The sequence below is a fragment of the Parasteatoda tepidariorum genome, chromosome 2 (genome assembly GCF_982258835.1).
Source record: "Parasteatoda tepidariorum strain Cologne lab strain chromosome 2, Ptep-v5.0, whole genome shotgun sequence".
Classification (NCBI taxonomy): domain Eukaryota; kingdom Metazoa; phylum Arthropoda; class Arachnida; order Araneae; family Theridiidae; genus Parasteatoda; species Parasteatoda tepidariorum.
Genome location: NC_141756.1, coordinates 76143089 through 76158318, shown reverse-complemented (window position 1 = coordinate 76158318; position 15230 = coordinate 76143089). Strand labels below are relative to the sequence as shown.

General features: G+C 29.1%; 1 protein-coding gene across 5 annotated transcripts in view; it reads left to right on the top strand.

The window, feature by feature from the left end:
• LOC107437455 (neural cell adhesion molecule 1-A) overlaps positions 1-12375 on the top strand; it is a 425122-nt gene extending 412747 nt beyond the window's left edge. For all 5 annotated transcript variants that reach the window (XM_087157544.1, XM_071177694.2, XM_071177696.2 and 2 more), the window contains 3 exons: positions 4437-4649; positions 7586-8353; positions 9258-12375. In XM_087157544.1, the coding sequence (XP_087013670.1) occupies positions 4437-4649; positions 7586-7633 (261 nt within the window). In that variant the 3' untranslated portion in view covers positions 7634-8353; positions 9258-12375. The remainder of the gene's footprint in view (positions 1-4436; positions 4650-7585; positions 8354-9257) is intronic.
• Positions 12376-15230: the final 2855 nt, after the last annotated feature.

Here is a 15230-nt window from a genome sequence, read left to right as displayed (position 1 = left end):
GGAGTAGTGTTAAAAATATTGTGTGCCGAGTTGCCATTTCTTAAATTTTCTTAAGCATTTACAAAATTAAAAAAAAATTTCTGGGAAAATTTTGTATGACTTCATTTAAGCCGTGAAGCAATTTTAAAACTGGAAATTTTTATACGCTTTTCAAATATTTATCTAAGTGTTTCTAATTTTTAAAATGTCAAGAGATGAAAATACAAATATTAATTTTTTGCACTTTTGGAGTCTTAACAGCTTTCTAGAGAAGTTTGCTACTGAAAATTTAACATCAAAGATATATTTTATAAATAATTAAGATAAGTTTATTAAGATTTTAAATTTTCTTCAGTAAGAAGTTGTGAAGCAGAGCAAAATCATGTAATACAAAAATAGTATAACGATTTATAATTTTCACTAATAATATTTTATAGTTATAAAGACACATTACTTTTATGATATGATATGATATTTTGATATCATATGATATGATATGAATGATATCATATGATATGATATGAATGATATCATATGATATGATATGAATGATATCATATGATATGATATGAATGATATCATATGATATGATATGAATGATATCATATGATATGATATGAATGATATCATATGATATGATATGAATGATATCATATGATATGATATGAATGATATCATATGATATGAATGATATCATATGATATGATATGAATGATATCATATGATATGATATGAATGATATCAAAATGGTATCAAATATCAAAATCAGATATCGAAGTGATATTTTGATATCATTTTTAATTTGTAAAATGTCATGGGATGAAAATACAAATAGTTACTTTTAACCATTTTGGAATCTAAACAACTTTACAGAGAAGTTTTCGACAAAAAATTAAACAGCAAAAACATATTTTTTACTAATTACCAGATAATATTTTGCTTTAGTAAATGAATATTTAAATTTATTCGCGATGTTGAGGTATTTTTATGTAAAACAAAACTCGTATAACGATCTATAATTATTACTAATAACATTTAACTGTTAGAAGATTATAAAAGAGATATTATTGTCAGTTTCTTTGAAAACGTCATATAATCATAATGTACTTTTAATATGCTTTTTATAGTTTACTTATGTCCTTAGATAAAGTATTAAATGCAGATATATATTACTATATACTACCTCATCTAAATATATGTATATATACGGAATGGTTTTTAAGTTTTTTAAATACCACTTATTAAGCTCGAGTAGCAAAAGCATTTCATTTATAAATCAATACATCTCTAAGATGAAAATTAATAGCTTAAATTCTGTTTTCTTTGTGGAAGTCTGAAAAAAATTAGTCATCCTTAAAATAAGATATGGCTCTAAGTAGAATAAGAAATCATTTCGAAATCAAAACTAAAATACTTTATTGTAATAGTTAAGATTTATTTAATAAGCAAAATATCTTTATATTTAATAGTTATAAATCTTTACTGTAGTTTAGTAATATATTTAGTTTTACGTAATCCCACTTTTTAACTATTTTCATTCCTTGACTTATCCTTAAAATTAAGGAAAATTTTACTTAAATCGGAATAATAGATGCTTTTTATTTTTTTATTAAATAATATTCCTAAAATTGGAACTTTTACGTTGCGTTCATTTTTTACTTGTGTTTATTTTAATTAATATTTCCTTTTCGTATGATAAAAAGTATATCAATCACCTACGTGTAACAGTACATCACAAGTTTTGCAAGTATATCAGGTTTCTTGAAGTTATAATAAATTGGTAGAGAATTAAATAGTAAAACTTGAAAAGTATGGAAAATTACGCCCATTTTTTAAAATAGTCACCACGAGACTATTTTAAAACGCTTGGCCTCGAAAGCACGAGTTAGCTCGTGACCTGTCAGCAATGTGTTAATATTCAAATGCATATCATTATATACACTATCTGGGAGAAAGTGACGGGACAACTGTAAAGTTTGGTGGAGGAGGATTGATTGTACGGTCTAGTTTCTCCTGGTATGGCGCAGGCCTACTGGTGAAGGTTGATGGTATGACGAAAGCCGATGGATACTGTGATATTCCCGACAATCTAATCCTTTCTACCTTGTGGTAACGTACGTACGGTATGGATGATTGCTTGTATCAAGACGACGACGCAAGATCCCATGTTGCAAGGAGGACTCTTGATTTATATGTGAACAACAACGTTAAACGAATGGAGTGGCCGGAGCAGAGCCCTGACCTTAACCCAATTGAACATCTCTGGGACGAGTTGGACCGTCGGTTGAGGGCCTGCAACCCACTCCCCAAAAGCAAGCATGAACCATGGAACTTCCTGTTAAACATTTGGAAGGAAATTCCTCTTGCCACTATGTCTAATTTAGTGGAAACCATGCCCAGTAGAGTTGCAGCTGTGATCGCAGCCAAAGAAGGCCCTACCTATTAATTTTAATAAATATGGGTTTATGTCGTTATAGAGTCGTGTCCCGTCACTTTCTTCCAAATAGTGTATTACAATAGTATACCGTTGTAAATTGAATTTGGAGGAAAATAAATTTAATTATTGTATATGTAATTTGATCTTATCTTGGGACAACAATCCTGCTAAAAACAATCACAATATTCATAAATTATTTTTTTCAGGAAGATTTATTAATATTTTTCTTAGATTAATCAATTTTATTTTGCTATACAACATGCATAATTTTCGCCAAGTCATTACATTTCCCATATCTTGTTGTTGTTCATTTACGTCGCACTAGAGCTGCACAATGGGCTATTGGCGACGGTCTGGGAAACATCCTTGAAGATGATCCGAAGACATGCCATCACAATTTTGATCCTCTGCAGAGGGGATGGCACCCCCGCTTCGGAAGCCCGACGACCTGCACGCGAAGTCGAACACTTTACGGTAGAACAGTTTAACGAGGACCAATACCGCACACCCTCGGTCCCTACGCAGAGTGATCCAAGTGGTCACCCACCCGCACACTGACCGTAGCCAGTGATGCTTGACTTCAGTGATCTGCTGGGAACCGTGTCTTAACGATCAGTCCACTGCTGGACTTTCCCATATCTTAATGAATTACAATACTATTCGAAAATATTCAATGTGGAAAGATGATTTGAATGCATTTATGTAAAAAAAAAGTAGAAAGCAACCTTAAAAAGTACATCGCTTTGCAATAAGAAAAATACGCCAAACTCGTGAACGCTAAGTTGTAAAAAGTTGCAAATAAGTGTTAGTAATTTATAGTTTTTCCATTTAAAAGCTAGAAATTAAGGAATAAAATTGTTTTTTTTTTTTTTTTTTTGTTAACTGGGTCCAGGTAAATTAAACTATTTGTTCTTATATCTATTAAAAATCAAATTTTATAATTTTGTTTATTTTATTAGGTGACGGTCATTTTGTTTTGTGTTCAAAAATAATTACGTTAAATAAATAAAATAATATGGTTGACCCGGTTGGAACCCGGCTAACTGAAAAGCAAAGTAAGAGTAATACGTAACCTATATTTTCACTAAAATTTGAATGCAACTCAACTAAATTTGAACTTAGAAACATTTTCCAATTCCGAAATAATGATTAATAATACACAGTAAAAAATGAAATTTTGTAATTTAGTTTTATAATATTCTGTGTTCGTATTTAGAAAAAGAAAGTTTATTTTAAAAATTTCTGTAAATCAAATTTAGATATAACCGCTTTAAAAAGGAAACTACGAAATTACAAGAGCAATTTTTCGTATAAACTAAATCCCAGTTTAAAAGTTTATAGAATTCCTTAGTCAATATAATCAAGATATGCGATTCTATTGTGAATAAGTCTCTTATTTAGCCTCGAGGTAAAGAGCTATTCCTTTTCACTATAAATAAATTAGTTACTCTTCTTTATGTAAAATTGGGGTGTACGCATTGTTACTTAAATATCAAAGTTTGCTTAAGGCTACTTTTCAAAGCAGCTTTTGCACTTACGTTAAATAATAAAGCTATAGTTTGAGTTTATTAAAGTCTAAGTAAAACTTCAGCTTTATGCCATGTGCCGTGTTTAAAAATATTTACAGTATTCAATAAACGTCAAATATTTTAACTAATTAAAACAAGCTATCAATTTTGCTACATTCTTTATTCTGATTAAAATCCTTTAATTCAATGTAATATTCTCAATTTTAGCATATTTTTGTATTTAGTAATTTTTTTTTACATGCTTTTCATTTTTACTATAACATGGATTTTCCTTATATTAAATTTTGCTCCATTGAAAACGGTGTCTCTGACTCACAATAACTTTAATACTCCGATGAATACTCCAAAAAATTACTCCGATGAATAATTTTCAATACTCTAAATATATTGAAAAGGGATGATTCGGTTTATAATGCAAGAAATTTTAATAAAACATATAATTCATAAAAATGTAATTAATTTTTGTCATGATTACATTAATTTTCGTTTAGAGGGAAGATGAAATAACGTACGCAGAGTTATCCCATAAGGAAGCACCATGTTCTGTGGTGAATCGAATTCAACCACCGACAGAGTATGCAGAATTAGACTTTCAACGAAGGTTGGCGTATCCATGGCCTGCGTCTGTGAGAGAAGAAGCCATTCGATCTTCTTTAGAAGCAGGGGAGTTTCCTCTCATCGGAGGAGCTTCAAATAAGAGCAAAGTGAGTTTACAAGCATGAGTATTAGAAACATTTATAAAATTTATTATTGTTTCTTTTTAAATCAATTATTGTTAACAAACTGACGTTGATGCAGGTACTCGTATACAGGATGGGTTTTAAAATTCTACCGAAAAATTCAAAGAAGTGATAAAAGGCATCAAATAATAAAAACTTAACGTTATTGTTATTTCTTCCAATGACACTTAGGCAGGCGAAACTTCCTAACAAATGGTCTTTTGCGAATTCAGTCAGGAAAGTGAGCCTTTGGTTTGACAATAAAGCACCGCAAAGGTGAAAGTCCCGTTTTATCTTGATGGCAGCACCACTTGTTCGTGGGGCTACAGACGTGGATGAGAAGGGAAAGGAAATTGTCTCCAAATCTCTGTCCCCAACGTACTGCTCATAGAGCGATCGTAGGACTTCACAGATTTTGCGAGCAGGTATATCACATATACACAGTGATCTTAGTGGAGTCGAGGATCAAATCGCTACCCCTCCGAATCAGAGTCCGATTTTCTAGCACTGGGCAACCTTACAACGAGTCAAAACACTTTCCAACGAGCATGGGGTCCCAAATAACGTTAATAGGATGAAAATTGCGAAAAGCCATTAGAATTTTCAACGTCCCCCGGGAAAAAAGTTGCAAATGATACTTCAATTGATGAACACATAACGTGGATACCTGAAGATATCAAATGCACACCTACTAACTTCAAACACATCCCGCAATCGTAATTACATCACCAGAGGATGTCACTTAAATTTACTCTTGTAATAATTAATCAAATAAACCTCTTTGTAGTTGACAACTTTGTAGTATCATTTGCAGTTGTTTTCCAGCTTATCATCAAAACCGTCGAGGATTACTCATAATTTTAACCCCCTTAATATGGTTTGTATCAATTTTTCATTCTGTTGATGCCTTTTATCACCCCTCGAAATTTAGCAGTTGAATTGAGGTACATCATGTTTAAGCCCTGTGACATATACATGTGATTGGTATAGCGTTTTATTTCTGAAGTGTGTGTAGAACATGCTGAAACCTTAATGTGTCCCGAAGAAAGCCCAATATCTACTGAATATCAATGATCACTCATTTCGTTGATTACTAGGCCCTGTTGTTTACGGATTGTAAGTAACCGGGTGTTTTCAACCCTAGGGTACTTTGAAACTTTGGGGAGGTTAGGGCATGCAATAAAAGGAAAACATCTAGAAAAAATGGAGTGTGATTCAGCTTGACATACTTGTGCACCTACCTTAGTTTTGATGCTTACTCATGCCATGTTAACTTTCTTTGGTACTTGAAAAAGTCTTTGAGAACTCATCAGCTTGAGTCGGACGGAGAAGAAATTATGCAAACAATTTTGGATTCATACAAGCAGAGTAAAAGGAAGTTTCACCAAAGAAGTTTGAAATGAAGAGTTAAAGCTGCTGTAGTTGTATAATGAATTTTTATGGTAGTTTTGTATAACTTACTTACCTAATCTGAACTCTACAGTTTTTGTGCGGAAACTTTTTGATCCCCTTTTAAAGCTGTTAGCAAATGAAATGCAAGTTGACTCTGTACTTCGATTATTAACTGGAGAGAAGGTAGAGTACATCAGTAGGATTCAAGATTGCATATCGAGTCTTGTACGGAAAATGTACCGAGTGCCACAAGATGATTTTCTTGTTATGGATTAAGTTTTCGTGAACATCTGAAGTAATACTTTTATTTTAATTTTCTACTTTACTCTCACCTATTTATGTATGGACTGGTTGTGCACAATGAAATTAATTTGAATGCAAATTCTGACAACATTTATAAGTATCTAGGCCCAAATTTATGAGCAGTATTGTAGTTTATTTTCAAAACTAACTTGCACAATTCGTCAGTTTGGCTTCCAAATCAGTGAATTACAATAAAACTATACATTTTGGGCCTATTTTAATTTATTTTTTGACAATATGCATTAAAAATAAGAAATAAACTTAAATTAAGATAATTTACATGCGTAATTGCCAACTAGCTCACCGAGCGGTTAGCATGCGTGACTGCGAATCCGATGGCTGCGGGTTCGAATCCCACTTAGGGCATGGGTGATTTTGCATGTTGTTCTCTGTTAAGGGTAATATGTGAATATGGCCTAACCTATGAATGGGTACTTGTGGCAGTGTGGCGTGGGTAATGTTGCTTGCCTCCTTGACTTTGGTCACAGGGCACTCACTGAGCAATGCAAAATGCGAAACACTTCCGGCCCCTTCCATGGCGAAGAACGATAAGTTCGAAGCCAGATGTCAAAAAAATGAAAGGATACAGATTCAAATATGTATGGACTGTTAATTAAAATAATAAAGTACCCTTATTGGTATATGGTGTCATTTCTAGTTATGGTTGCTACGATAATCTGAAGTTTCATGAAGCGTCATTCCTCTTCTCCAAATTTGTATTCACTATGTGCTGACTCCCTCTGTATTTTAGTACATTTTAATGATTGATTGATTGAATGTAGAAGTTTTATGGCACAAGATCCAAAGGAGTATAGGCTGCGCCAAACAATTTGTTGAGTTAGATCTAATGGTAAATTGCACACAATAGTTTCATTGTCATAAAATAAATGAAACTAATAAAATTGTTTATCTCAAGACACGTATTTATAAGAAATTCATAAACATCAATAAAAAGCGTAATTCTATAAAATACACAGAAAAGGTAAAACGGTTCATGGGTTGGAAATAAGAGTGAATAAAATCAGATAAAACAGTTATATACAATATAAAATACCAATAGCTCGCAGATGCGAAAATGTTAGGATGATGAATATCATCTAACAAATCCTTTAGTACATTTTAAAGACAATGTAATGCAAAGTAATTTATATATTTTATCGTAATATGCTCGAAACTGTCTCGCTTAATTTATATATTTAAAAAAATATACATTTGTTTATTTTTAGGAGAGCTTGCATATTCCTGAAACAACAACAGAAACAACGCCGTTGTGAAAATCAATTTCCTTTTATACAAATAACGATTGTTATTTCGTAAGGTGCAAAGAAAAATCAAATATATGGACATTACCGCAAGTGAATGCTAGTCAAAATCCTCCTTTGCAACTGAAGAGGAATAAAAAAGTCTTTCTAAATGCTCATACCTTTATCTACACATAATTCCCGTCCTATTGCAGGCTGATGTTCTTGCGTCTGATTGGTCGATCGCTCCATCAATAGACATATACCAAGAATGTATTGGAAAGAGAGCTAATGGAATATATTGAAGAAGAGTCACTAAGAGAAAGAAATAAAGAGCTTGAGTATGGTATAAGAAATAACTTCTAGTTTCGGAAACGCTTTCATGCTCTGTGATTATGGAGGATTATTGAAGCTAATCCTCCTTATTAGTCTGTGTGAAACGAATTTCTTTTTGTTTACGAAGTATGGAGTATTGTTTACGCGATTAAGTAAAAAATAAGTACAACATGATAAAAAACCGTGAGGAAGGAAATTAAAACATGTTTCGAATGGTGTGAGGAAACTACTGGAGACAGTTGATTAAAGAGGCTAATTCTGTTTGGTTCATTTACCAATCTATTGGAAAGAATTTTTGTAATCCTTGGAGATTAATTTGTGGTGGAAGATAATTATATTTTTTTCCTGAAGAAACGAAAGAGGAAACTAAGTTAATAGATTGAATAAGAGGTTTTCTGTGCTCATGATAATTTTAAGGTAAGTAACAGAGTTGTAGTCAAATGTCAAAATGAAAATTAATTTAAAGGTTTATTTAAGGCAAATCACAATCTTATTTAAAAGTGTTTTACAAAGTTCTTTCGGCATAATAAAAACGAATTCTAACCAAATTTTAATTTTAAATTATTATTATTATTATTTTTTGTCGCATGCCTGTTTAGGCAGTGGGGGTGCGATTGCTCCTGTTTTTCAGTGGCGCCATCTATGGCCAGGAATTCGACTTCTGCCAAGCCATTCACACAACCACAACCTTTTTTAAAATTATTATATACCATATTTTAAATAACATTTTGATGCAGATGGAACACCGGTGTTCTTTCTTTTCTGACGCTCTAATTACAAGAAAAATATATTATTGCATTTAATTAGCCTATTTAAAGTCACCCATGAAAACCATTAAGATTAACACTTAGTACTTGAAATTCCGATATTTTGAACGAAAGTCATTCAGAGTGATATCTTTTTTTATTCTCACTGTACCTTCAATTAAACTGAACAGAACGAAATACAAAATATATTAAAGGCTTTGTCTTTTAAAAATTAACATTCCATATATTAAACATATTATGCAATTCATAAAATAATGAATTCCGGGTATTTAAATTTTTAATTCAAGAACGTGACCGAACAGTTGGAATCTGTTTTGATTTGCTTTGTTTATTTGCTGAACTGAATTTGTGCTGTAATGTAAAATAAGGGACTATATTTTGTTATCTGCTGTCAAGAATAACAAAGTCTTAATACATTGAGTTTAGTTGGTTTTTACTATCATAGATCCTATTAGTTAGCAACTAACTTTATTGTAAACACACAAAAAAATGTCTTAAGATTTTTTCTCATTAATTGTTTTTATTTGTTTCTACGAATGTTTCTTTGTTTTTAGGTACCTGGATACACTTCAAACTGTTTATCTGCAACCAACTGCATGTTTTTCAAAAATAAAAAAAATGCTCTATATGTGTCTTAAAGCAAGTTTTATTTTTATTTTACATACTAGTTTATATTTTAATCCTTATAATAATCCATATTTTAATTCGTATAAGTCACACGATTACTATTTCATGTAAAACTTTAGTAAGAATAGGGTGAAGTGGGGTGAATGCTTAGACAAAGTTGAATTAGGAATTCAAATTATTAATTAAAACAAAATCAGAAAAGTAAACGAGACAAAGACACACACTACAATTGAAACAAAATCGCAAATAGTTTTAAAAATAGCAAATGAAATGGAGATGATTAATATCAAAAATATTTCTTTAAATGTAATTTTATCCATGAACAATTATAAAAAATGAATTGGTAATTAAAAATACTAGCTAATTTTGAAAATAGACTAAAAGTACTGCAAAATTATTAGGGCTGGGCAAAAAGCCATCTTACATTCTTTGAGTAAAACTGCTGAGACAAAAATACTTGTTAACTAGTTTGTGAAAGAAAAATATGTATAAAAAGGAAGTCTCAAATGCATATGCGGTAGTAATTTTAAAATACTATTTTTGATAAATTTACGGTTGTTATAGGCCTTGCAACACTTCACCCCATATACTGAAGTTAATATAACTTTTAAAAAGATAATAAATGTATGTGTACAAGAAGTCTTAATTAAATGTTTATTATTATTCACAACTCCGAATAAATTTATAAGTAATGAAATTCAGTTTGAATGATTAAATATGATTTAACTATTTAATTCTTACATTAATTCATTTCTAAACTAAGTTAATCAGATTATAAATAGACACTAACTCTAAGATGTATCATAATAACTTAGATTTTTTTTGAGAATTTTAATGTTTTTCCCAATTTTAGTTTCTAACTAATTTAGTTTAGAGTTTAACAAAGTAAAACTATATTAATTTACACTACTTCAAAGAGTTTAATATTGAGTTCATAATAGATAAAAAGGGAAATTTACTTTTAGAAAGCTCTCAAATTATTTGATTTTTTTCTAACAGATGACCGATATAAAATAAAATTAAAGCTTAATTACATTTTGCAACGGTATAGTGAACATTATAAGGTTATACCGCATAAACTAATATATTTTGCAATTTCATTATATGACTTGATATAGTTAATTTTTTTTAATTTTGCGGAATTAAAGCTGTTTTTATATTTTGAGTAAACACGTTCAACTTCAAAACGCACATGCATAGTTTTGGTTAATAAATGTTTGATAAAAAAATAAAAACAATTAATGCAATATGTAAAAAAGAGCAATTTATTATTTTCACACACAAGGTCTTAAAAATGTGTAAACAATTTTAAATGCCTACTTGCGTATCAAAATTATTATTTATTCGCAAGTAATTACAAAATATTCTTTATTCCTATCATTTAAATGCAAACACTTCCAATACAGTTTTTCGAACAATCTAACAAAATTTTAAATTTTTTTCATCAATTATATTATGAAAATGTATGTTTTGAAACCGAAAAAGAAACAATTTATTAAACTGAATAATTTATGAAAATACAATTAGCCAAATTGACGTTCTCATTTTTTATTTTAACTTGAATATTTTAAAAAAAAATTGTTTCATAAGAAAAAAATGACTGAAATTCATTTGTTTCAAAAGTAATAAAAGTTTTCATAATTTTTTATGACTACACAAAATCGAATATTTCAGAAAAAAATATTGAAAATGGTAAAACAAATAATTTTCCACCGTTGAGATAATTAAGTAATTAAATAAAAAGTATATTCACTTTCTTTATTTTAGATTCCGCTAAAGGAAAATTAGAATTGATATATTTTTCTGATTAAACTGATATTAGAGCCATTTCTGCAAAATGGCTTGTCCAAAAGATTTCATAATTTCATTATTTAAATTTAAGATTTAATTGTCATAAGGATGTAAAACTCTTTAAATGAAAAACGTTCCACTGAATCTTGAGGCTTAAATAGTCAAAAATCAGATTTAAACCTTCAAAAGAAAAAGATTTAAAAAATCAGACAGAGCTCGTTAAACTCAATAACTTTTGAATCAATTCGGTTGCTTCAGATCTCATCAAGAAAAAACTACTTTCGCCTCAACAAGAGTTTTTTGTTATTGACTCCACGTGTCTGTAGCATGTAAATTTTATTTTATATATTCTTTATATCCTAGAATTTTTATTTTTTCCTGAAGATTTTAAGTTTGTGAAAAATTTCTTTTTCTTCCAACGCAATGCTTTAATATTCATAGTTTCTGCTCTCAAAACTTTAAAAAAAAACAATGGAGTACTATTAATTCTCTCTAATACAGTAAAAAACATCTGAAAAAATTTGTTATATTTTGTATATCCAAAATATAGCTGGTATTATTCAATGGAACTCTGTAAAGTTTCGTTGAATAACATTTGAATTAAAAGTATGAAGTATTTGAATTATGAAAGCAAATTTCAAGAAAAATTCCCTTTGTCCCAAGAGAGCATTTCATTTACGAATAGATGCAACATGCTTATAATGTTTGAAAACTGTTTCGTTTTTAGTTATAATTCAATTGCTATAGAATGTATCTTATATTAATTGCAATATTAGTTCAATAACAAAATCTGTGATTAAATTATAATGAATTACTCATTTTAAGATATGCCAGATGTATGTATATTATGATTTGTCTGTAGTTATGCATACTTGTGAAATACTGGCAGCTTCTTCAAAGCTCCTAAAAATTGTTAAAAATGACACATATTAAAGTAACATGAAATATATGCTGGTAGCTGCATTTCATTAAATGGTGCGCTGCTTCACATCGTGATATTTTCCAAATTCTATCGCCAAAGTTTAAACTAGAAATGTATTTAAACTTGTATGAAAAAAAATGAGTGCCTTCTCCTAAAACTTTTTGCAAGAAGGAATTTATGTAAACTTCAGATCAAACGGACAATTTGTAGATAAAAAAAAAGTCTATTATTATACGTCCACGTGAAAAATGATGGCTGGTGTAAAAAAAAAATGTAGAATGCATTTTTCAAGTGTACTGTTTTTGTATGTATATAAAAAGATTTTATCAATTTTTGTTGTTTTTTTAATTTGTGTTCGTTAAATATTTGTTTCAGGTTTCAAGTTTTGTCATGCTTAATTTTGTTTAACACATAATCAAAATAACTTAACAGTGTGTTCTCAGAACCAATCTTTAAAAGAAAATAAATCTTTAAAAGCAAAGTTTTTTTAAATCTTTAAAGAAAAACAAATTCAGTGTATAGTTTATTTGCAATCATTCAATGATTTTCCAGAAAAATATGCGATCTACTTATGAAAGTTAAAATTTTGGAGCATCTAAGCATAATCTCAATAAGCAAACGGGCATTGCGCAGTGGGCAAATAATATAACTGTTTCGTTTTTTATTTCAATATGCGAGTACTCGAATTTAGAAGAAAAATAGAAATTCAATCGACCCTATTGAGTTTCACTTATTAGTGTTTAATGAAGAAAGAATCTGTCTTGACACACGCGTGGAAAAAGGTCAAAGATAGAACGAGGTAAGGTTAACTATTTAAGTTCTGAGTATAAGATAAGTTAACTGTTAACTTTAATGCGTCAGGGTACCAAAAACAGCCTGTGTTACCAATGTACTTGCTATATCCGTGTCGGTTTTTCAGGTAAGAGTAGACAGATTTTGCACCTCTTTACCGGTTAACATCTTCCTCTCACGTGACTAGAAAGACGTAACGCATGCGCAAAGTAATTACTTACAGAGTGGAGCTTGCGCATTATTGATCCAATTTTGTAAAGAAAAGAAATTAATGGGTTGGAGGTGATTAATATTAAATTATTTTATTTAATAACTTGCAAAAATTCGTTATACAATGCAAAGAAAAATAATATGAATGTCAAAATGCGATTTCCTATCAGCGTAAATACCAGCGGGTGTTAAAAATGATTTCGAATTTTTTTTTTTTTCATTCTTATAAACACTTAGTTACAATAATGTGAGTATTCATCATGAAGAGAATTGTCTTAATACTATTAAAAGTTAGCTACCATTAATAAATTTGACTCCTATAAAATTATGTAATCAGGAACAAATATTCTAACCCATTTAAAAATTTTACTATATGTTATATATTTTAAAGCTTTTGCAATTTGTTTTAGAAAAAAATTCGATACTTATTGTACGAAAATAAAAATTGCTTACCGGTTCGAAATCTTCGTGGTAAATCAGAACTTTCACGTCTATCTACACTACTTTTCTTTTCAAATTCTAAGTAAATGCTTTACTTGTATATTTTGAGATATTATGAAAGCCCAAAAGATAAGAATAGTTAGAATTATAAATAAATTTAAATACAGATTTTAGATACATTTGGATGAATATGAAAATTATTATTAAATTTAAAATAATTTCAAAATACGGACTACAGTCACAAAATATAAACAAAACAGTCATATCCCTGTTTATTTCATCAATCCATAAGTATGTATATATACACTACTTCACAATAATAAAAGATACATTATCAGTTTTTGACATTTTTTTCGAATTTCTCAAGAAATGCCTAGAAAAATATATCTTTAGAGGTGTTTAGGATTTGGGATTTCTCACAATTATCAATAAAGTTAAAATTCTCCAGATGTTCGAGGGACCAACAATAACTTACAGCAGAAAATGTAAGTTTTTTTAACAACTTATGCCAAAAAATATAAGAGCGCAACTTGCTTTAATTACTTTGATTATTAAATATATTAACTGCTTAAGGCATCGAAAATTTTGATGAAAATTCATAGAGGTATGGGCATTTTTGTAAAAATAAAATACATTTTTCGCCTTTCGTTTTCTTCCTATACATGCAGAAATATTAAATAAAAATTGAACACCATTTTTAGTTTACATAAATGTTATTATAAAATTTAAAGAAAAAAATCGCGAATAATGTGGTATATAATTATTTCACACTACGCATATAAAAAAAACTTTTTTTATTATTATTTTGTTTTGACTCCAATTTGGTAACTAATCAAAAAAGTCCAATTTGAATATCTTAAAAAAGTTTCTACCAATTTTTAAGTAATTTCTGAAAATTTTGAAAGAACCTTCTGAATGCGAAGAATGAGTATTTAAAGTAATTATTTCAAACTAAGCATACACCAAAAAACAATTTTTTTCATTATTTTGTTTTCATTCCAATTTGGTAACAAATCAAAAAAGTCCAATTTGAATATCTAAAAAAAATCAAAAAAGTTTCCATCAAATTTTAAGTAATTTCTGAAAGAACTTTCTGAATGCTAAGGATTTTCACTTAAATTCTATTTTGTACTATTAAATATTTAGTACTATTAAATATATTAAATAAATACTATTATATATATTAATACTATTAAATAGTATTTTGTTGTCTTCCCAATTATTCTAGAGTATTATCATTTGTGAATAAATTATGTTTTTTGATACAAAGTGAAATTTGTGGAAAACACCTTATCATTTAGAGCGTTCCTTAATAATATACAAAAGTTTACTTAGAAAATTGCTAAAAACTTTTTACACTTTCAAGTTATTCAAATCAGACTTTTCTCATAAGTTATCAGATACAACTCACAACAAAATTATGAAAACCTTTTTTTTCAATATTTTGCGCGAATGCGCAGTATGGGAAGGACTTCTTTAAACGCTTATATCTTGCGCAATTTTTAATGATATCTGATAAATTTTAAAATTATATTTTTGTTCTTAATTAAAAATTACTTCAGAAGTTCTGTTTAATTTTGTTGAATGTTTCTACAATAAGAAAAGGAAAAACAAAAAAAGGGTTTTTTTTTTAAAAAAAAAATCTCCAAGAATATTTCAGATAGATATGCGAAATATTGTACAGTTATTATATAGAAATTCAAAATACTTGAAACAAAAAACATGCTTACTGCTGTAATTTTCG